The sequence below is a fragment of the Arvicola amphibius genome, chromosome 4 (genome assembly GCF_903992535.2).
Source record: "Arvicola amphibius chromosome 4, mArvAmp1.2, whole genome shotgun sequence".
NCBI lineage: Eukaryota > Metazoa > Chordata > Mammalia > Rodentia > Cricetidae > Arvicola > Arvicola amphibius.
In genome coordinates, this window is record NC_052050.1 from 83,818,335 (window position 1) to 83,842,603 (window position 24,269).

General features: G+C 47.6%; 1 protein-coding gene across 6 annotated transcripts in view; it reads left to right on the forward strand.

Moving 5' to 3' along the window:
• The window catches only part of Tenm2 (teneurin transmembrane protein 2), a 961,804-nt gene that overhangs the window by 921,986 nt on the left and 15,549 nt on the right, over positions 1–24,269 (forward strand). For all 6 annotated transcript variants that reach the window (XM_038326028.1, XM_038326022.1, XM_038326023.1 and 3 more), the window contains 4 exons: positions 2,353–2,528; positions 4,075–4,310; positions 16,291–16,587; positions 19,090–20,704. In XM_038326028.1, the coding sequence (XP_038181956.1) occupies positions 2,353–2,528; positions 4,075–4,310; positions 16,291–16,587; positions 19,090–20,704 (2,324 nt within the window). The remainder of the gene's footprint in view (positions 1–2,352; positions 2,529–4,074; positions 4,311–16,290; positions 16,588–19,089; positions 20,705–24,269) is intronic.

Here is a 24,269-nt window from a genome sequence, read left to right on the forward strand (position 1 = left end):
GAAGCTCTATTTCCTCCCCTCAGAATCATGAACAGCAACCTGCCCATTGCAAGTGTCCTAAAATACAGAGCACTGGATTGCAAATCCCGCTCGGGTCCCAGAGAAGGTATTCAACACAGTCCTTGTGTGGTGGATCTCTGCTGCCAAGTCTATGTAAGACATCAAAGCCCAAACATTACTGCTTCACTTTCTTATTTCAAAGTAGTTTTATGCTTCTAAAATATGAAAGGAAGTAACAATTACTAAAACTAAAATATTCAAAGAGGAAAACAAAAATTAGCCAAAATCCCACACGTAAAAATGCAGTTAATATTTATATGTCTCTATTTTCAGAAACTACATGTAAAAGTCATGTGCTAGGAAGGGAGGACTCTCTGTTCTCCCCTTTTCCACTCCACCCTGTTTCTGTGTGTGTGTGTGTGTGTGTGTGTGTGTGTGTGCGCGCGCGCGCGCACGCATACTTGTGCACACATGCCCATGTGCCAATAAATAAGAATCCATGCTGTTCATTTTGACAGCTGCCTAGGTTTCTGTCTTATATATAGGTAATTATTTAATAATCCTTAATCACTTATCCTTCAGTATAGTTCTAACTTGTCGCTTTTATAAATAGAATCTTTGGGTCCCCATCTGAGAAACCTTTGCTTCAGTAGGAAAAGAAGAATAAACAGAGGGGCTCCCCTTTGGCTTAGAAGGCCTGGGGCCCCTCCATGGTTACAGCACCAAGCCTCTGAGAGGAGGGTGCTTTCTGGATTTCCTCTGCACAGAGCCCTAAACAAGGGATGGGGCAGAGACAAAAGGCTGGACCCCCCCCCCCCATTCACTGCACAGAGCCCTAGGCAAGGGATAGGGTAGAAACAAGAGGCTGGACCCCCAACTAGTCAAGCTTCCTGGCCCTCTCACAAACTTTACCCCACTGGCCAATCAGCTTAGCATCCATGGGGCTTGACTGTTTCCTCTTCTCCCTAAAGACAACAGTTCTAGGTCAGCCCAAGTATGTTGTAGGTCTCCATCCCAAGCATCTCAGCTCCCTCTATGCTTGGCTTCATCAGTACTTTTCCCCACTGCTCTCCCATGGGATGCCCCATGGTCAACCTTCTTTACACACACTGTACCAACTCTGGGACCCATCACTCAGAATTGGCCAACTGGGTTCCTCTCCCCAGTCCAGAAGGAGACCCCCCTCCAGCAGGAGGTCTAGCTACATGTCCTTTTTCATTCTCTAAGCAAAGACCTCATCGCTCCATCCCCCTCCCCATCTCTCCTGAGTGTGAAAACCCATGCGAGAGAGTCCAGAGACTTCTCTATGCAGCCCATAAGAAGAGTCATTTTCCTCACCTCCTTAGACAGGAGCCTCTAACAGTACAGTTGTTTTCTAGTGGGAAATCCCCTCCACCTGGAAGTAGCAAAGCCATTACCACCGGCTGAGAAAGGGGCGGTGACAACTCATATCCATAAAGAATTCTTGTCAGGGAGTCTGCAGGCAGAAAATGTGGTCATGGCATGCCAAGGACAACTGAGATCCAGCGAGTCTACCCAGCAGGCTAGGGTAGCTGAGCTCCTTAGGGACTACATGGCCAAGCTAGGGTTGGAGTGTCTGGGCCAGAATGTGGAGATGGCATTTGTACCAGACTGACTTTGAGAGGTCTACAAGGAGGTGATATGTGGAATGAGGTGGCGCCTTGCCAAAGACTGCAGCTCAGATGGTCTCAAATGCCAGGTTTTGACTGGATTGGGTGAACAACCAGTGGGGGAAACAGGGTGGTTTAAGGGCTGGAGAAATGGCTTGGTGATTAAGAGCACTCGAGGCTCTTCCAAAGCACCCAAGTCCAGTTCCCAGCATCCACTCTGGACAGCTAACAACTGCCTGTAACTCCAGTTCTCTTCTGATTTTCATGGGCATGAGTATACACAGCCCTCCCCCCCACCACACACACACACACACACACACACACATACACACGCTTAAATAAAGGTTTGCTCAGCCAAAGCAAGACAGACTAGAGCGGATAGTTGGGGAGCATTGACTTGGTAGCTCTGCAGAGCAAAAGGATGCTTACAAGTAGCTGTTCCCGCTAGCTCAGGAAGCTGTACGCACACACTGCTTGAGACCAGGGGACTGGTTTCCACTGAGGTGAAGTCGGTGAGACCAAAGGGCTCAGGAAAACGACAGCATTGCGCCTCAGGACAGGTTGAGGTTAGGATTACAGCAGGGCTTCAGTGTGGAGCAGCATCCAGGGACGCCCATTTTCCAGTCTCTCTTTCTCTGTCTGCTCCTATGCGTCTGACCTTCCTATGGGTCTGAAGGTCAAGAAAACTTCTGGCTCCACAGGCTGTATATCTTTCCTCCAGCTATGACCACGAGGGCCGTCTGACCAACGTGACACGCCCCACAGGGGTGGTGACCAGTCTGCACCGGGAAATGGAGAAATCCATCACCATTGACATCGAGAACTCCAACCGTGATGACGACGTCACTGTAATCACCAACCTCTCCTCAGTGGAGGCCTCTTACACAGTGGTACAGGGTAAGGCCCCAGCCTAACACCCTCAGCCCCCAGCTCATTCCCAGCTGCACAGCCAGCAATCCCTCGCCTGAGGGAACTTCTAAACATCCAGAACATTCCTCAGTTTTCTGTCTTACTTAAATGTCTACAGCATACCCAGGCTATCTGAAAACAGACTCAGGGAAAAAAGAAATAAAATAAAAATAAATATCTCAGCTTCAGGGAAATGTCATACCCTCTCACCGAAGGTTTAATTATCTGGAGAAACCTACGTCTCCAAAAACATCTGATTTTTTTTTCCCCCAACTACTTTCTTTCTCTTTCTTGCCTATTTCCTTCACCCTGTAAAAATCCAACCCATGTAGTTATTTTCTCAAGCGGTGTTTATTCTCCTGGGCGACCACTGGATTTGGGTTTCATCATTCCATTCTGATTCTCTCTTGCAAACACGCTCTCGAGCAATCTCTTGCCAGGACCCAGATCCCAGGGTCTCTGACCACCCGCTGCTTCTGTTGTAGGCAGTCCAGGGCAAGCACAGGGGCTGGCAAGAAACAGCATTTTACAGATTAATTTTTTCTTTTAATTAAGATATAATGTCGGTGGGCTCGCCAGTTGTCAGAGGATAAAAGTGTCCTTTCCGTAGATAAATGATGACATTTCTAGACTATTATCCCTCGGCAAAGCCTGTTTCAATGGCTCTATTTCTGCTCCGCCAGATGATTAACGATGTAGATTCTGTCCTTCTGTATGATGGCCAGAGTCGCTGAGTGACAGGTACAACCTTGCTCGCTCCCCCAAAGCTGGCATCTCAGAGGCCAGCCCAGCCTGGCTCCTTCACCCAGATGATGAGGAAACAGCGTGCCTATAAAAGCGGGCTCCTGCTTGTGATTATCTGATACAGGGAAAGGTCAGAAGTCTGATTGACTGGTGTAGATTCTATTCGGGGAGATAAACACGCATTACCAGCCCCCTCTGACTCCATTTACCTCACACTGTGTGTGTTTCCCGAGTTCTGTGGTAACATAGTGACACAGGCAGCAATGGCACCATGAAGTGGAGGAAGGGAGCTTCGTCTCTTCACTGTGCTGAGGAACACTGGACTTGCCTTGCAGTGCCTCTGACCCATGCTCAGACCGTCAACCTCGGGTTAGACGATAGGCCAGAGGGGCGGAGAAACCCAAGCAGCTTGCCTTTCATTTATTTCTTTCTTCGTATAAGCTAAAATATATATGTTAAAGTTCAGGGATTTGATTGACACAAATTGTGTAGGCAATAGACATCTTTAAATGTTTAAATGTGCTATTAATAGTCTTCAGTGAGTAAAAGAAAAATATCACGGCATAATTATTTCTGGAGTGCCACATATTAATAATGTTTTCCTTTCCGTGGATCAGTAACATCTCTGCTACTCACCTTCCCATTGTGTGTGTGCTAATTGAAGGCAGCCTCAGACTGACAGCTGCAAAGAACCATGGAAACCTGTAAAAATAGGGGTTCTATTCTCTCCTGACTAATCGAGCGGATAATTTCTCTCTCCCCCTCCCCACCCCCACCACCATTCTTCCAGATCAAGTGCGAAACAGCTACCAGCTCTGCAATAACGGCACCCTGCGGGTGATGTACGCCAACGGCATGGGCGTCAGCTTCCACAGTGAGCCCCACGTCCTCGCCGGCACCATCACCCCCACCATCGGCCGCTGCAACATCTCCCTGCCCATGGAGAACGGCCTAAACTCCATCGAGTGGCGCCTGAGGAAGGAACAGATTAAAGGCAAAGTCACCATCTTCGGGAGGAAGCTTCGGGTAAGCGGGTCACTTCATGCCCTGCCACAGACTTGGAAGGGGATAGGCCCCCCTTCCTCACACTGCAGAGGGGAATGTTAGGCCTCCAGAATGCCTTTTGACCCTCAGAAAGCGGGAGATGTATGCCTCTAGGTTTAAGGAAAATCCTGCCATTTCCTGACAGATGGGCAGCGATTCCTGTGGTAAATTCATGGGGAGCCTCAGCTGGAGACGGTACGGGTCTTCATTGTGCACCTGCCATCTCCCTCAGCTGTTACTATCTGGGCAATGCAACACGTGAGTCAGGGCTGCTGTCTACCGGGTGCTTGGTAATCTTCTAAATCCTGGACGAGCAAAAGTATGACGCGTGTTATTTACAGCCAAGGAGTGATGTTCTCCTAGAGACGCAGACACAGAATGACCACAGGGTATGTGAAGACAGACCCCTTGGGTATACCGTGTGGCCACAAAGGAAGATGTGTCTGCTAGCCTGAGGAATCAGAGAGGTATCCCGAGAGGAAGGAACAAAATATGGGCACCAGGAAGTTTTGACCAGCCCTAACCTACATCTTTGTAAAGCTAACAAAAACATGTTTATTGAGGATATCCGTGCAAACGCTCTCTGGAACACACTCACCACGAATGTCTGTGCTGTGGGCACTAAGTTAAATGCTTTATTTGTGTTACTGTAATAGTTTTCAGTAGCCTGTTGGGATCTCAGGTGAGAAGCAGAGACTCATGGAAGCTAATTAGAAGTCAGGACATAATGGCTAAAATTCAAGGCTAAGCCAGGGCTTGACCCCGGGTCCATCTCTCTGTCTTGTTCACTGGCCAGTATTCTTAGCCACAGTCCCACACATCTTCCTATTTTGATGACGGGAGCCCTGTAGTTCCTGTTCCTGTCAGTTCTTGTCACACAGAGGGACCTATTCCTACCATGGTGACAACCCTTCTCCCTGGGTGAGGAGATGATGGCCAGAAACCTGTCTTCATCATAGAGAAAACATGTTTACCGAGCACTCAGGGCCGGGCCCTGTGCTGAATACTTAACATAGATGTCACACAAGCAGAGCACAGACCTTCCTGCCGCTTTCATTCAGGGGCAAAGGGTAGGAAAGAGGAGTCAGCCAAGAAGGAGACTAATAAAGACCTAAGATAACTGCAGGTCAAGAGAGGCCCTAGGAAAACTTCTCCCCCACAGACTGCTGCAAAGTCAAAATGATGCTCTAGAATCCTGGGAGCTAAGACTGAGCACCTGACAAACTTGGGTCATCACTTCCGAAGCCCAACCAGCCAGGTGACCTCCCTGCAGAGCCAGGCCACTCCATATTAAGATTCTGCCTTTGTCGGGCTCGAGTTTAATTCTCCACATTAGGTTATCAGCAGACTCCATGTTTTTCTCCCTCTGCTGATATCGGCAAAGTTGCAAGCTGCGGGATCTTCCTAAAGACAAAAATGGAATGAGATTAGTGGCTAAATCCTTAATGACTGGATTCAGGGCTGTGTAATTGATTTTTGATATGCTGCACTGTAGAAGTTGATTATAAGTAGTAATCGTGCCTTTTCCTTGATAAATTAGCTATGCGTTTTGACTAAGTTTCAAAATAAAGATAAATGTGGCCCTAAAATAAAATGGCAATAATCCCAACTCTGAATATTAAAACTCTTAATAATGGTACTTGTGGTAATTAACAGAAGTTAGGCACGCAAGTCTTATAACTGAATTTCTGCCAGGGTTAGACTTGCTGGCATCATGTTTATGCAAATCAAAACACAGTTTTATCTATCAACACCTCAACATTTAATTGTCTGGTGTTCGTTCCTGTAACAATAATCACATATCCATTTAGCTCTCTTAAATGAAAATCACTATGAGATTATAACAGGTTGAGTGGACTGAAAATGTAATTTGAAAATGAGGGAGAAAGCCTGGAATTTATTTGCATCTCATTTATTTTAATTCAGTTCATAAACTGTTTAGTGAATGAAATAAAAGAAACTCCTGGAAACTGTGGGGGAGCCAGCGGAAGAAAGGTGTGGGGGAGGTGCTGAGCACAGTGTGGATTGGGGTCTTTGGCTTGGCCAGTCCTTCCTGAGCTTCAAGAGTTCCTTATAGGAGCTTTGTAGCCCCTAAACTAGCGACAGGGACGTTCAAGTGGCACAATGTAAGCCAGTACCATGAGACAAGGGACACACTGTATCAGCCAGAAGTAGGTAATCCATGGCACAGGTAACAAATAGGCCCAGAAGTTTCAGAAGCTTAACCCATCACAGTTCAAATGAGTCACACAGCAACTCCTAATGATGACTAGACCCAGTTGTTCCATGTTGGGATCCTACCACATGAAGCACATGTTGCCCCGAAGGCTGCTGTAGAAGAGGAGGGGTTTAGACACTTCAAGGGAGCTTGGTGAGCTAGCCTGAATGTCACGTGCATCAGTTCCACACCCCCAGGACAACGCAGTTTGGTTAACCTCCCCAGGAAGCTTAGAAAATGACTTTTCTGATTTGCTGGGGAGAAACTGTGACCCAAATCAGGTCACAGGGTTGACAAGAGACTAGGGAGGGTTTCAGGGAAGTTGGAGTCAGTGCTTTGGAAATAAGAGTAGCAGAAACTAGACAGGCAAAGATACCATAAAGAAGTTTCCAGACAGAGAGACACCCTCAAGAAGGCCAGGATACAGGGATGTAGGGGGCCAGTTCAGAAAACCTCCAAAATTCATAAGGCCTGAGAAAAAGTAGCCAGGGCCACACAGAAGGGAATATTATGCTAGGCGGGTGTTTATCCTGAGAGCTATGGAGAGTTGTCCCGGGGCTTAATTAGCAGAGTGATGTGTGGGGGTGTGTGGATTCGAAAGATCTCTCCAGCTTCCCTGGGTGCAAAGGAAGACAGCCGAGGAGGAGACCAGACAGGAGAAGAGGGACAGCTCAGAGCTGTTACAGTAATGCAAACTAGAAACTGGTCTCCAGCAGGGGAAAAAGAGAGAGGAGAGGGAGAGGCCTGAGAGAATTGTAACACACATGATTAATAGGATTTGGCAGCAAGCCTGGCTGCCGTGCCGCACTGACTTCCAAGAGGCCTTTCACGTGATCGTGTAGACCAGGAAGGCTGTGCCAGACTCTGAACATGATGGAGAGAGGCCAGACACTGAAAGTCAGAATAGGTGTGGGCAGCAGAGTGACCCCAGCCCTGCCTTCTAGGATGAGGAGACCAGGGGAGGAAGTTGAAGATGTCACTGGTTCCCCGGGGACAGCATTTGGAGTCTAGGGAGCTAGGGTAACAGCTAGAAATACCACAGGCTAAACCGGATGGATGGTCTGGCCTTTTCCCAGCACCAGCTGACTCCTGCCAGTCTGACCACTTGGGGTTGTAAGGCCAGGCTCTGAGTGGTCCAGTGTCGAGAGGTATCCAAAATTTCCAGTAAAGAACTTTCCTATAACAAACCGAAGAGCTAGAGAAGTCCCAAGCCTTCCTGCTTACCTGTCTATCACAGTCCTCCAATCAGAGACAAGTCTTAGCCAATGAAAGTGCCAAACACATTCTCCCTTTTAGACTGGGAACACGTAAGTTGACAGCGCTGTAGATGGAATTTGAAGGATCAGCCCCATTTTCCTGCCCATGGTCAGACAAGGCAAGAGTTTCATCATATCCCCCAAAGACTTGTCTCTTGAAAGAGCATCTCCTGTTGCTTCCCGTCACGCCTCTCACTGTCCTCTCTGACATTTAAAACAACAACAACAACTGCTTCCCTGCATTTCCCAGCTCCATGGTCACAGGGACCATGTCACATGGCCATACTGGTGACTAGTGTCATGTGTGTGGGCTCCACTTTGAAGGTATTTACCAAGTAAATTCTCCCCTACTCCTAGAAGGTAGAAGGTAGAAGCGCATGCCCCCTCCTTCAATATGTCCAGAATCTTTTTCTGCAAAACATATTCAAGAGAGCATGATAAAGGGGGCATGCATTGTCTTACACAGTGGACCTCAATGAGGGAGGAGCTGTCTCTAGAGATTCCAAGATGTCATCAGGTTAATACCGCTCTCTTCTCTTCCCCAAAGCTCCTATCCCTCACCCCAATAGTGTTTATTTTGGCAGTTGGCCTAATTTTCTTGTACAGTAGGCTGGCACTCTCTTCACATGGGGGAATCAAGAAGACATGGCCAAAATTTTACATCATCTCAGTTTCGTAAAACCAGAGGACAGAACCTCTTAAGGAAGGAAGGAAGGAAGGAAGGAAGGAAGGAAGGAAGGAAGGAAGGAAGGAAGGAAGGGAGAAAGAAAGAAGAAAGAGAAAAAAAAAGGACAGTCCCGCAAAGAAACTGTAATTGGCCTGAAGTGTGTGGAGTTCTCATCTCTGCTTTAGTCACTGGCTAGGAAGATAGAGACCTATGATTGGCCAGGCTCAGGTCACATGTCCAAACTTCACTCTTGTATGATCATATATAGATTGAGGCTTGGAAAAAGAGGGTCCTATCCCAAAAGGAAAGGATGCTGAACTAGGATAAATAGACAGACAGACAGACAGACAGACAGACAGACAGACAGATAGGTTCTGTGTCCTCCATCCCTCTAGAACCTGGCCACAAGGCAAACCGGAGGCCCATCTCCTCCGCCCAACAAGTCTTCCTTCTAGGCCTCTGGGAGAGGAGACTGAAATGGACACTTCCATTACCATTTAAAACCTCTTCTCTTTCCTAGCGTGGATTTGTACCTGATTCTCTCTAAAAATGAGGGCATATGTCACTAGGGTATTTCTTCTTGATTGTGATTTACATAGAGATTGCAAATGCAAGAAACAGTTACATGGGTAGGGATCAGAACAAAAGAAAAATTGCTTCCAAGATAATCTTCCATTGTGATGCTGGTATCGGTGTTAGCAGCATTCCAATGGGAAGTGGGAGTTAGTAATTTTGTTTTGGTTTCTATGAAATTAATATGATACCACAGTTCCATACTGGTGTGCATTACTTTTATTTATGTAACAAATCACAGTGTGTCTGGAGCAAGATGGGGGGTGGGCATACATGTGTGCATGTGATCATGCCATCCTAAACTCAGTCCTGTGTCGGGCCCACCCAGGCGGGTCCTATGTATGTCAATTGTCTTGAAAGCCTGGATTCTGTCCTTCCATGCCTAGCATTTTCTTTTTCCACTACAGTCTTGACACAGTTACTAACCATTCTGTGTGTATTTATGACCAAAACAGACAAGACCCTGTGTGACCTTAAGAGCACGGTGATGCACCCAGAATAGTTTGTAGCACCTTGAACTTGAATATTAGCTTAAATTATACATTATTAGAAGGGCAAGCCTCTGCTCACATTAAACCATGGATTCCTGAAGCAAACAGTACTTTACTTTTGGACGTCATATTATATTATAAAGTCATTGTGTTAAAGATTTGTTTTATTTTTTTCAATTATGTGTCAGTATGTGCCACTTGCCCTCAGAGTCAAGAAGAGGGCATTGGATTCCCTTAAGTTGAAGTTACAGGCAGTTGTGAGCTGCCCAGCAGGGTGCTGGGAACTCAACCTAGGTCCTCCGCAAAAATAGTGCATGTTTTTAACCATTGAGTAAGCCATCCCTCCAGCTCCCTTGTTGATGGGTTATTGTGGGTATTTTCAGAGTCCTCAAGTTTATTTGGGGGAGGGGAGAAGAGAGTTTGTAGGGTATCTACCCCAATCTCAGACTGCAGCCCCCAAGAAGCTACTTCTTCTCTGTCCCCTTTCTTTCATGGATAAGGGGACAGGGCCAACTGAGCTGACCTAGTAGAGCAGGAATGCAGGGCAAGGAAGTAGAGTAGGAAGTAGGAAGTAGAGAAGAGAGAATGATGTGAAGACAGGGAGGTAGATTTGGGGTACCCAGAGTGAGAAGGGGCAGCTAGCATTGTGTACATTCTGAGCCAAGATTGGAGACTGTGGCGTGGCCCTGTACCAAGTGTCAGGGGTAGGGCATTTCTTGAACTTTGATTGTTGTTTTTTAAGACAGGGTTTTGCTATGTAGCCCAGGCTGGTTTCAAACTACCAACCCTACTATTTCAACATCCCAAGTGCTAGGATCACAAGTATATACACACAAATAAGAATTTACTATTTAGGATGGTATGGGGAGAAGTATTACACACACACACACACACACACACACACACACTCACCTTAAGGGCTAACAAAGCAACACAAGCAATGATAGATAAATGTTATATAAATGTTATATAAAGCAACCGTGACGATGCTCTGAAGAAAAGCCTAGGTCAAGAATAGGTAATATGGGGTTGGAGAAATGACTCGGAAGCTAAGAGCACTGCCTGCTCTTCCAGAGGTCCTGAGTTCAATTCCCAGCAAACAGAGTGGCTCACAACCATCAGTAATGAGAACTTGCCTGCAGGTGTACATGCAGACAGAACACTGTATAAATAATAAATATTTAAAAAAAAAAAAGACAGGGTCTTGTTTTAAAACAAAAAAAAAAGAATGGATGATATGTGAGATAAATTAAGGTTACTCTGGGAAAACCGAATGAAGAATAAGTGTAGGGATTTTCTGAACCTGGGGTGAAAGAAAAATAATCCCTGTACTAAGACCCTTGCATGCTCAAAGGCCTTGGATTGGACAGGGCAGGGTTCCCTGAATCCTGAGCAGGAAAAACAGCAGTGTGAGTGGAGTAGATGAACTGCAGGCAGCTGGAGAGACCAGAGCCTCCTTAGCTACATGGCAAGGATTTTTGAGACTCAGCCAGCCTCCGCAGGTGTAACTAGTGATGACGCAAGGGATTGCTGAGGGGCAGCCTTCTTATCAAAGTCTTGCCTGTCTTTCGGTCACCGCACCTCCTCTGGGAATTTTTGTCAGCCTCTTGCTGACTCCAGGTGCCACCCCCACTCTGCACTTGCCTGCCAATGCTCACTCTCATTACTGCTGATTCTCAGTGGCACATCACCTGTCTCTGCTGTCATCTCACCTGGAGGCTGGCTCTGCTCAGTGCCTGTCACTGTAGCAAGTGCACAAGCAGGTACTTGGTAAACACTGGGTGGATGGGTGGGTGGGTGGATGGATGGATGGATGGATGGATGGATGGATGGATGATGGATGGATGGATGAATGAATGGAATCTTGAGTTGATATCATGAAAAGTCACCCCTTCTACCTCTACCTTAGTTCTAGGTTGGGAGAGCCGTCCAGAATGACTCTGACTTTTCTTTGGAGCAAAGCCCTTCAGATGTTTGACACGCGCTGATGACCTAAGCCACATTTTCTAGTCTTGATTTTCCATAATAGCACTTTAGATGGTCAGAGTTGATAGTGATCATACATCCCAACCTCTGCACTCACACATGTTCCCCAGGGACATGGAATTCTAGGATAAAGTACCTGTTCACCAGGACCTTGCAGGTTACCACAGACGGGAAACTGAGGCACTGTCAGTGAAGACGTGGCTTTGCAATGACCAAGTTAGTCGGTGTCAAACTCTGACTCGAGATTCAGATCTTTCCCTTTTCCCACTCCCCATCGTCACCCAAAAGAGCTAGTCATCCAAAAATAATGTTTGCTCGGGGAATCCATTATTTAATGTGTTTACAGAGGCTCTCCCTCTAATGATGCATTATTTAAGCTAATATTAAATTTATACCAAGTTGTTTTTTCTGCACAAATGCTGATCCCCACACGGTGTTGGGTCTTATTCAGTGGCATCTAGGGGGATGGATGGCTTTTAAGTCCCCCAGGACTGACCCAGAAAGGGAATGAGAATGTCACCTAGCCAGGCTTTTCACTTGGGGAAGTGAACTGCTAAACTCCAAGGCAGTCCTATCTTCTTTAAAACACTGGAGACTCTCACAGCGTCCCTCCTTCAACCCCGCGGGTTTCCCATTCCTGGAGCCCAACAGGGCAAAGGGTTCTTCTGTGTGTCTAGCTGGAATCTGTCTTGCTGTGTCAGGGTTCCATTTCCTGGGAGGGGGTTAGCACAATGTAATTTCCTCCTCTGCGTTTCTCAGATCACACGCTCCTGGGTGCCCCTAGAGCTGAGTTAGAGTCACCCGCGATGGGCCCAGCAGGGCCATTTTGAAGACAGTGTTTCCTTTTCTCGGGGTTTTTTATGAGCCTTCCTGTGACAGGCATGCGCTTGGTGAGATCAAAACATGCTGGGGGGAAATCCCAGAGGGGAAACTATTTCCCCAAATCTGCCCTCTGCAAAAATAAAAACCATGCTAAATAGCTGAGTTTTATTAACTGGGGAAGCTAGGCTGAGGAAAACGCCCGATAATTAAAAATAATGGCTTCCTTACAAACACAAAATTGTATTAATTTAAAAATTGGTTTCTCTATCGCTGAATGCCTGCCGAGCCAGCTGAGAAGGGAATTGTGCTGATCCTGGCAGTGAAAATAATTCAAAATAACTTTTATGTTCTCCAGGAAGCCTCAAGGTTAATTTAAATATTGCGAGTCGGGTAATTTAATTTGGAATAAGAGAACAGTGTGGCTAAATTAAAGCCCCTGCATGCTCTAAACTGGGGAGCAGGCACCCCCAGAAAGTCGAGCACGCCTGGTGGACCCTCCACCGGCTCGCACCACACAACCCCAGCACCCTCCTTATAGACGCTGCCCTTAGAATTAAATATTTTTGATTAGATTACACAACTGGCCTGAACTCTTTGGTGGGGCTTTCAATGAATTTATTACATTTAATTACGAGAAGGGCCGGGCTTTTAATAGAAATCTCACATTTGCCAACACCAACTGGTGATTTTCCAAACATCTTTCCTGGGTCACGGGTGCGCTAGCGAGGCATACTCTCATGAGTGCTTGCTCTGAAGTGATGAATGACTTGTAACAAGGTCCCCAAGAATTCTGACAGCACGAAGGAAGGAAGGAAGGAAGGAAGGAAGGAAGGAAGGAAGGAAGGAAGGAAGGAAGGAAGGAAGAAGCCTCCCTCTTGCTATGTCTCCCCTCTTCTCAGGCCTCTGCAAGTCTGCTTATAAGAATGTTCCTCTTAAATTGTCGATTATCCTTTCAAGTCCCAGGCACCTTAGTACCTGTCTCCATCATCCCTGGGTTCACTGTGTGCTCCACACATCCAGTCTTCCTCTCTTGGGGAAGGTTCTGTGGAAACAGCGAGGTACTGGCACGTCTGGAAGCCCTGAATTTAATCCTCTTGGGCAGCTGTGGAAGTGATCCCCTCAGTACTCAGTCACCACTGTTTCTAGGGGCTGCAGAGATGGCTCATTTGGTAAAGTATTTACCTGCCAAGTAGGAGTGTCTGAGTCTGACCACCAGCACCCAAGAAAAAGCTGTGTGCATCAGCGCAGCCTGTAACCCCAGTGCTAGGGAGGTGGAGTCAGTACCCTGGGTTTGCGCTTCAAGAGGTCTAGCCAAATTGGTGAGACCCTGAGAGATCCTGTCTCACTCAATATTGACATCTAGCCTCTATACATATGTTCCTGCACACACACGCACACACACACACACACACACACACACACACACACACACAGATGCGGGGGGGGGGGGTTCTACAGAAATTGTGAAGATTAAAATAATATAAGTTACAGAAAGTACCAACGCAGTACCAATGAAAGTATTAGGAGATTGTACGTTGTTTTCAAATATTATGACTAAACAGAGAAGTAACACAGGCTTGGGGCTGGAGAGATGGCTCAGTGGGTAGGGCTCTTCCAGAAGCCTTGAGCTCAATTCCCAGCACCCACATAATTCCCATCCCAGGAGATCCAGCACTCTCTTCTGGCTTTCAGAGGCACTGAACACACAGGGTGCACAGATACGCATGCAGACAAAACACTCATACGTCTAAAACAAGATGAAACAAAGCTAAAAGAATCAACAAAGGTCTGTATAAGATGTTAGTTCACATTATGATAAAGCCTAGACGCGACCCATTCATGGATGTGTGGGTGACCGACAGCAAGGGTCCAGGCTCTGTTTTTCCTGTTTGAACCACCATCTTAGAGATCTTCAAAAGTCACCTCATGGTGGCTCATACCTGTGGTCCCAGTACTTAGGAGACTGAGGCAGAAGGATTGCTACAAGTCTGAGTTTGTTGCATTCATGAGCTACAATATAAGCTATGTGAGTGAGTTCCAGGCAAGTCTTATTGCCTTACCTCATAAACATAAAGCAGATGCCAGGTTCCAGTCATTGCGTGCGCATTTCACCTAGGAAAAAGTGGAATGTGGGAAGAGCAAAAACTGCAGCTTCTCAGCTTTCTTTCAAGGATAACTCTTCAGACAGACAGCCACTTATTTGTAGGCCCGCTCCTATTCCCAAAGGATGCTGGGAAATGCAGTTCCTTACCTGTACACAAAGGTTCTCCCCAAAATGCAGGTCCCTGTAGGGCTAACATTATTCTCAGTCTCCCCAAAGTTGCCAAACAGATTCTTCCAGGGCTAAGAGAACATTTTACTGGATCTTCAACCTCTTATACATCACCAGGCACTTGGTGGAAGTCTGGTCACCAGTGAAGCTGGTCAAACGGCAAAGGAGCAGTTGACTAGATAAGTCTAAGTTCAGACCAACACCTGCTTCACTGCTGCGTGATTTTGTGTGTGTGTGTGTGTGTGTGTGTGTGTGTTTGTGCGCGCGTGCGCATGCACACGCCATAGCATGGAGACCACAGGAGGACATCCTGCTGTCATTCTCCACCATTTTCATCTTCAGACCGGGTCTGTCACTGAAACTGGCACTTAGGTGGCATCCAGCAAGCCCCATTCATCCTCCTGTCTTCACCCCCACAGCACTGAGGTAGCTGGCACACGCGGTCACACCGAGCTTTTGACGTGGGTTTGGGGCGGATCTGAACTCAGATCCTCACGGTCATACAGCAAGCACAGGGCCCGACCGTGTGACTCCGAACAAGTGCGTGTCCTCTGGGTGTCTGCCTGTGTCATGTGGTCTTTGTGAGCGCTGAGCTTTTGCTCAGCCAAGCCTCTGACCTCACCCCTGTCTGTGTTAGCGCTCAGAACATGTGCCTCTCCTGTTGGCGTTACTGCCGCCTTCGCTGCCACCTTCATTAAGTGCAGCTACGTTAGGAGGGTCAGGTGAGGAGGCAGCAGACAGCTCCCGACTCGTCTAGTGCATGTTTTGTCTCCCCTGCTCCACCCCAGGGACGTGCGGAGTTGCAGTAAATTATGTTGTAAGAGTCTGGGCTGAGCCAGCTTCATTTTATTCTCTTGCAGCCATGCACTCGGGGCTCTGGGCGTCCCCAGAGTCCCTCTCCTTTGCCCCTAACCAGAGTCTAGTCTCCCGGCTGTGCCGTTTGAGACAATCCTTCTCCTCTGATCAGATCAACTTCTAAATAAATATTAAATTATGTCTGGACGTGTTCCCCTGTTCCTTTCAAATCTAAGTAAATCACTTTTCCCCCTTTGTTGGAATTCACAGCCCTGCCGAGGTTTCCTCAACAGCGTCTTGCGATGGCAAGATTGTCCTCTAGATATTTAAAATAAAAGACTTCCTATTGGACTTTTATAGGTATATTTTTTTATCTTTATATTCCCAGATCTTTGGAAAATGTGGGTTGCTGAATCCTCTGTACCCCCCCTTTTAGCCACCTTTGCACACTATTTCAGAAGAAACCACAGCACCTACTCTTAAAGATTATTAGATCTGGTGACTGGTTCTGAAGACAGACCTACAGTAAGGTACTCCAAAGCCTCGAGTCAGGCTGTGATAGACAGCTGTGTGTTCTGGACACTGCAGGGTGCCACCATGCACACTTTCCAGGACGTGTGGCAGCCTTTGTAATTGTGTGGTGCACAGGTAACCATACTTCCCCACGGCAGCCACATCTGACCAAAAGCAGCCTCACTTCGGTCCCAGAACACACTGCAAACCTTGCCACTTCCTCTATGTCCAGAAATGATGACACTTAAAACATAAATGGAATATCATGCTTCTTCTTCCTTCCCACACTTCCTCCTCGATGGCCGCAGCTGGATCCTCCTCAGCCGTCTGGTAGATGCCTTTCAAACCAGGACCCTTGTGTTTCCCCAGGTCCATGGGAGGAATCTCCTGTCCATTGATTATGACCGGAACATCCGGACAGAGAAGATCTATGACGACCACCGGAAATTCACCCTGAGGATCATTTATGACCAGGTGGGCCGCCCCTTCCTATGGCTCCCGAGCAGTGGGCTGGCAGCCGTCAATGTCTCCTACTTCTTCAATGGGCGCTTGGCCGGCCTTCAGCGCGGAGCCATGAGCGAGAGGACAGACATTGACAAGCAGGGCCGGATCGTGTCCCGCATGTTCGCCGATGGCAAAGTCTGGAGCTATTCCTATCTTGACAAGGTGGGTGAACATGCTGCACAGCCCAGCAGCAGGGCTTCTGCTCCCCCTTCCCACCCTTGTCACTGCTCACTCCCAGCCAGCCTGAGACACCTAGCCATAAGTCATCTTAACGTCTTTCCTAACTCCACAGGGCTCCCCTCGTGTTCCCCCAGCATGGATGGGGAGAAAGAGCCCACAGGAAACTGTTATTCATAGATCATTGTTATTACCCTAAAAGAAGAAGGAAAAGATGCTAGACAGTCAGTAATGGCAAAAAAAAAAAAAAGATGAATCGTTTTATTTAATTAAGAGAACAAAAATGAAAACAGAAAAGGCAATGTTGTCGAATCCAACAGAGCCATCCACTGACAGCAAGACAAAGCATTACTTATGAATTAGGAACTTGCTGAGTCACTTCTGCTTGCCCTGAATTAAGCCACTAGGGGCAGGAAGTCTGCTGGAAACTAGAATACACACAGCTACGTTTTCCCACTTTGGCCAAAGCAGCCATTAGATCCTCTCTGCCTAGTCCCTTGTATCTGGCAGTACTGACTTGGGGATTTTTGCTGGAGAATAGTCCTAGTGGAAGAACAGAATGAAGAGGTCCCTTAAGAGCACTTGCTGTGACCTTGAAATGCTGCCCTGAACGTCTACTCCCTGGGCAGGTCCTTTCATTTGCTCCACCTTCAGTATAGGCTAAGAGTCTTCCTTCTCACAAAACCATTACATGGAGAGCTCACAGGGGCTAGGGAGATTGGCTCAGTAGGTAAAGTGCTTGCCACTTACATATAAATCCCCGGAATCAGACAGAGTGGTACACACTTGTAATCCCAATGCTGGGGGACTGAGAATAGAGACAGGAAACTCGTGGAAGCTTGCTGGCCAGTCAGACTAGACAAAATGGTAAATTTAGGTTAGTGAGAGACCCTATTTCAAAACAGAGAGTGGTACCACACACAACAGTATATACCTTTAGTCCCCGCCCCTGCAAGGCAGGTACAAGCAGATCTCTGTGAGTTCCAGGCCAGCCAGGGCTTCACAGTGAGGTCCTGTCTCAAAAATACATGCATGTGGGCTGGAGAGATGGCTCAGCGGTTAAGAGCTGCTCTTCCAGAGGTCCTGAGTTCAATTCCCAGCATCCACATGGTGGCTCACAGCCATCTATAATGAGATCTGGTGCCCTCTTCTGGCCTGCAAGCACACATGGAAGGAATGTTGTATACATAATAAATAAATAAATCTTAAAAAAAATACATGCATGCATACATACAAAAACGAAGGGGAAAAAGTTCCCTACCCTCCATGACTTTTGGACTGACACACAGGGAAATGGGGTTAATTCTAATATTTGGGTGCTTGGTCAAAACACACACATGCACACATACATACACACATGCATATATACATGCATACATACATACATAGTGGAGAACAATTGAAGAAGACAGCCAATGTGAACCTCTGTCCTACCACAGACATGCACAGATGAAATGCATACACACATATGTGCATACTCATGCACACATACACACATGTGTAACTCCCATACAAAGTTAGCGCTACAGAAAGAGCCCTTAACTAATGCTGTTCTCACTCTGCCATAGTGTCTCGGAGTGACTGCCTGGGAGGCAGGAGTCTGAGGCTAGTCCTTCCCAGTGTCACCGATTGTGGGGCATTTCATTTCCTCACAGTTTCTCAAAGGAAGATGTGCTTCCAGTTTTTATCAAAGGCAGTAAAAACAGCATGCACACCTCTCTCCGGTGTGACCAATGGCAGGTCAGCTCTAAACAGAGTTCTTTTTTTTTTATGGTTTATTTAACTTTATTTTACCTGCATTGGTGTGAAGGTGTCAGATCCCCTGCAACTGGATCATCAGACAGTTGTGAGCTGCCATGTGGGTGCTGGGAATTGAACCTGGGTCCTCTGGAAGAACAGTCTGTGCTCTTAACCAAAAAGCCATCTCTCCAGCCCCTCTAAACAGAGTTCTTATCATTGAACCAGGGAGCAAACCCCAGGCTTTCCAGCACTCCAGACCCTCACACTCACTACAGGCAAAGTTAGATCATCCTTTGAGGGCCACAGGCCCTACCTAGGCCCACTATATATAAGTCTAATAAGATCGTCATTAAGGTCTGCTTTGAGTGACCACCATGAATCATTAGTACCTTATGGGCCCCTTTAGTCTTTGGGCAAAGCTCCACACACAGTCAAGTGTAGAGGTACACACCTAAAATCCCAGTGCTTGGGAGGCAGGTGAGTTTCTGTGGTCAGCCTGGTCTAAGTAAGAATTTTGTCTCAGAAGGGAGAGAAGGAGGGAGGGAGGGAAGGAGGGAAGAAGGGAGGGAGGGAGGAAAGGAAAGAAAATGAAAGAAAAGAAAAGAAAGAACAAAAAGAAAAACAAAGGAGAAAAAGTTCCCTACCCTCCATGACTTTTGGACTGACACACAGGGAAATGGGGTTAATTCTAATACTTGAGTGCTTGGTCAAAAAAGATCAGCTCATCTGTTCCTATTTCCTCCCCAGTCCATGGTCCTCCTGCTGCAGAGCCAGCGTCAGTACATATTCGAGTATGACTCGTCTGACCGCCTCCACGCCGTCACCATGCCCAGTGTGGCCCGGCACAGCATGTCCACACACACCTCCATTGGCTACATCCGAAACATTTACAACCCGCCTGAAAGCAACGCGTCTGTCATCTTTGACTACAGCGACGATGGCCGCATCCTAAAGACATCTTTCTTGGGCACGGGGCGCCAGGTGTTTTACAAGTACGGGAAGCTCTCCAAGTTATCGGAGATCGTCTACGACAGCACAGCTGTCACCTTCGGGTACGACGAGACGACTGGCGTGCTGAAGATGGTCAATCTCCAAAGCGGGGGCTTCTCCTGTACCATCAGGTACCGGAAAGTGGGGCCCCTTGTGGACAAGCAGATTTACAGGTTCTCTGAGGAAGGCATGATCAACGCCAGGTTCGACTACACCTATCACGACAACAGCTTCCGCATCGCCAGCATCAAGCCCGTCATCAGTGAGACGCCCCTTCCTGTTGACCTCTACCGCTACGATGAGATCTCTGGCAAGGTGGAACACTTCGGCAAGTTTGGGGTCATCTACTACGACATCAACCAGATCATCACCACCGCTGTCATGACGCTCAGCAAGCATTTTGACACGCATGGGCGCATCAAGGAAGTGCAATATGAGATGTTCCGGTCCCTCATGTACTGGATGACAGTGCAATACGACAGCATGGGCAGGGTCATCAAGCGGGAACTGAAATTAGGACCCTACGCCAACACCACAAAGTACACCTATGACTATGACGGAGATGGCCAGCTCCAGAGTGTGGCAGTCAACGACCGGCCTACCTGGCGCTATAGCTATGACCTCAATGGGAACCTGCACCTGCTAAACCCGGGAAACAGTGCTCGCCTCATGCCCCTACGCTATGACCTCCGTGACCGGATAACCAGGCTGGGAGACGTGCAGTACAAAATCGATGATGACGGCTATCTGTGCCAGCGAGGGTCGGACATCTTCGAGTACAATTCCAAGGGCCTGCTAACAAGAGCATACAACAAGGCCAGCGGGTGGAGCGTGCAGTACCGCTATGATGGCGTGGGCCGGCGGGCTTCCTACAAGACCAACCTGGGCCACCACCTGCAGTACTTCTACTCTGACCTCCACAACCCCACGCGAATCACCCATGTCTACAACCACTCCAACTCCGAGATCACCTCGCTCTACTATGACCTCCAGGGCCACCTCTTTGCCATGGAGAGCAGCAGCGGGGAGGAGTACTATGTGGCCTCAGATAACACAGGGACCCCTCTGGCTGTGTTCAGCATCAATGGCCTCATGATCAAGCAGCTGCAATACACGGCCTATGGGGAGATTTACTATGACTCCAACCCTGACTTTCAGATGGTCATTGGCTTCCACGGCGGCCTCTACGACCCCCTCACCAAGCTTGTCCACTTTACTCAGCGTGATTATGACGTGCTAGCAGGACGGTGGACATCCCCTGACTATACCATGTGGAGAAATGTGGGCAAGGAGCCGGCCCCCTTCAACCTGTACATGTTCAAGAACAACAATCCGCTCAGCAATGAGCTGGATTTGAAGAACTACGTGACAGGTAAGACTTGGCTGTCGGCAGACAGCAGTAACTCCCTGGGAGGTGGCTGTCCTGGAGACTGCTAGCCATCTGGGGGAGGGTCTTACCCTTGCTGGCCAAACTCTAGCGCTGGCAACCCAGGGCACTGCAGGATCATGTCCAGGAAGATGAAGGGACCATGAAGCAGGTGTTCTGGGGCATTTTCTGACCACTTCACATCTGTTCTGTTGAAATAACTTTTCTGAAATAAGCCCTTCCTAGCCCACCAGGACTCAGCTGGCAGAGAGACCTATAGCAGAAATGTACAGTTCAAACTCTCTCTCTCTCTCTCTCTCTCTCTCTCTCTCTCTCTCTCTCTCTCTGGTTAGTAAACCAAAAGGCCTAGTGCTAGTGGCCCAGTCTCTGCAGGGAGTTTCCTTCTCTGTGAAGGGCACCCTATGGAGGAATAGTGAGAAGTAAGGGAGCTTCTTCTAGGTAAAGCCCTGGCCTGACTTCTCCCCGTGCCAATATTATCACTACTAGCAAAGCAGTGAGTTAGCACAGATGCCCCTGCTCCTGACCTTCAGAGGTGTCCCTGGTGAAACACATTACAGAGAGCAAGTATTGTCACAGATAGAAAGAAGTCTCTGTTCCCAGAGAGATCTGCTCAGTTATTTACCCAAAAAGCATCCATAGAGTAGTGCCATGGAAGATTCTTAGGATACAGCAGTGGATAAGAAACACACTTAATTACACTCAAGTAAGTGTGTATACTGTGTATGAGAGAGAAAGAAAGAGTTGGAGAAAGAGTCTGTGTGTATATACTGGCGTTTGTGTCTATGTGTGTGAGTGTGTGTGTGTATTCATATTTTTGAAGATATGGCACAATATAGAAGGGCCTGTGTCAAACTGAGCCTGAAGAAGGAGTGTGAGCTATGCTCACTCAAGGCTGAAAGAAGTGTAGTGAGGGGAGGTGAGCAGGCCTGCTTTTCGTCCCACCCAGCTCCTGCACGTCTAGCTTAACCCCGAAAATAAAAACACACAAATAGTATTCATTTAAACACTGCCTGGCCCATTATCTCTAGCCTCTTACTGGCTAACTTTCACATCTTGATTAACCCATTTCTAATAATCTGTGTAGCACCACAAGGTGGTGGCTTACCGGAAAAGATTCAGTATGTCTGACCTGACTGCTAGCTCCATGGCCTCTGAGTCACTGCCTTCTCTCTCCCACAATTCTATTCTGTCTACTCTGCCCATCTAAATTCTGCCCTATCAGGCCAAGCAGTTTTCTTTATTAATTAACCAATGAAACAACAGATAGACAGATGACACTCCCACATCAAAGAAGACTATAAACAAAAGTCAACAGGACACAAGAAGCTTGCACATGGGTACGTAAGGAGGCACTGTGGGGTAAGGATGATTTATTTCACAGGATAAGTGAGAAGTTGGTGAAATGAGATTCCCTGCCCACTCCTCTGTCCATCCATCCATCTATTCATCCACCCATCCATTAGAGATGCTGGAGATGTTGGGTGTAGTAAGTGTAAGGCAATCAGGAGCAGGACAAATAGCTTGTACTCAGGGAAGATAGAAGACAAAGAAATGGAGATATGTAGATGGATTTAGTATTGGACAGATGGGCTCCAATAGGGCCAACTTCCAGCAAGCAGGCAAAGGTGAGTTCATCTGGCTGTGCATGCCACAGAAGAAGAATGAAGAAAACCCAAGACCAGGGCTTCCCAAGTTCCAGGAGACCATAGCTGTACTCACTCTCAGGAGATGACCTGTCCATCCCCCAGAATGGGAAAGGAAGCCAGAGCTGCCTGAAGCCCAGGGCTGCCTTGGTGCCTCTCACAAGTTATTCACTTCTAGGATCAACTGTGGCAATTTGCACACCTTTAGGAACCCAAACCAACATCTCCAGCCAAGCAAAGCAGCTGGAGCCTGTGGCTAAAGCTGGCTCCTCCCTATGTCTCATCAGGAGCTGCCTGCTCTGACACCCTGCCAAGCCTTCCTCTCTCCCCATTGTTTGGCAGGACTTTGTCTCCAACTCACTACCATTTCCAATTAAAATATCTCTAGAAAAGCCCTACACACACACACACGTGCAATGGTAACTGCTATGAAGACAAATAAAACAGGAAAAGAGGGTTACCAGAAGAGCGGTCGGAAGTGCCCCTTTATTTAGAAAGCCTGGCTGTGCAGGTGACATGGGTGTAGAGACCTTTTTGAGTTGGAGGAGGGAAGAGAAGCATATTTGAGAAGACACCCAGTGATGGTGGAGGCAGAGCACAGAGGTCTCAGCTTGAAGAAAGAAGGAACAAATCCTGTCCCGCACAAATATGCCTCACACTGCCTTGTTTAACACTGGCCTCCCTAGAAATTACCCAGCCAGAAGTGAGCGAAGAGAAGCCCACAGAAGTGGCCGCGTAGATACCGGCTGCTCCCAAGGCCCAAATGAAACTTTTCACAGACTCACCAAGACCCTTAGCCCTGGTCCTACTTCTCTGGGAAAAGAAAAAAGAAAAAAGAAAAAGAAAAATGTGATTATCAGGGTTTTCTGAACAGCAAGATGGCTTTCCTAATCTCAGGGCTTCATGGAGACTGGATAAGTGGGAATCAAATCAATTTGAACGAAGTCCAGCCAAATTGAATCCAGAAACAATTAGAGAGAGTCTAAAATAAAGGGCGGATTCACAGACGCTGCAGTAGCAGCTGAGAAAGGGAACTGGGAGAACAGCCAGGGCAGGCAGGACCACACCTGCAGCCTCCTGCTCCCACCAGCTGACCCTTGGAGAATGGGCTCAGCAAAGATGAGCCCTAGCGCAGGCTCACCCGCACGCCCTGTCTAAATCAGCCGTCATTTGCCGCTTAGGAGACTCGCAGAGTGGTTGGACCTGCTACTCAGGCAATTAAGATGTAGTCAGGACAGGACAGCCAGGCCGACACAGAGAGATTCTGTCTCAAAACACAAAATTAAAAAAGATGTAGTAAGGAGGAACGCAAAGAACGGACCATCGCTCTCTCTCCGGAATCCAGAAGAGCCCGTGCTGTTTGGAAACAGCTCTCTGAAAGAAAGTGACTGTTCCTAATGTAGGAAATGCTCCAAGTCCATCCAAGAACACTGGCGTGGGGGAAATTGCAGAGGAAACTTCTCAATCTTGGACACAGTCGACCCGTGCCAGCCGGAGCACTACCCATCTTCCACCTCGTCCTTCTGACGTCAGAGTCTGAGTACATTCCCCGGACACCGATTCTGGCCTTACCGCTCGCTTGCTGTGTGACTTACATGAACGTCTCAAGCTTTCTGATCCTTGGTCTCCTCAACTTCAAAATGATGGTAATAATTACACTCAGCTCACGGAGTGTGAAAACAGTGACTCAGCCAGGCACACTGTGAGGGCTGATCACACGTTCCTTAACGAGAGCGGCAGTGGAGTGGAGACATGCTAGATACTGTTCTGAGACTCTGGGAGAAACCTCCAGAGGCACTTTCAGACTGAGCTAATGTGTCCCTTTAGTAAGGGATAAGCCCCAGACACTGGAGGTAAATAAACATTCTACGAGTGTAGTGAGCCATGTTCCCTTTTACCCTTCCTCC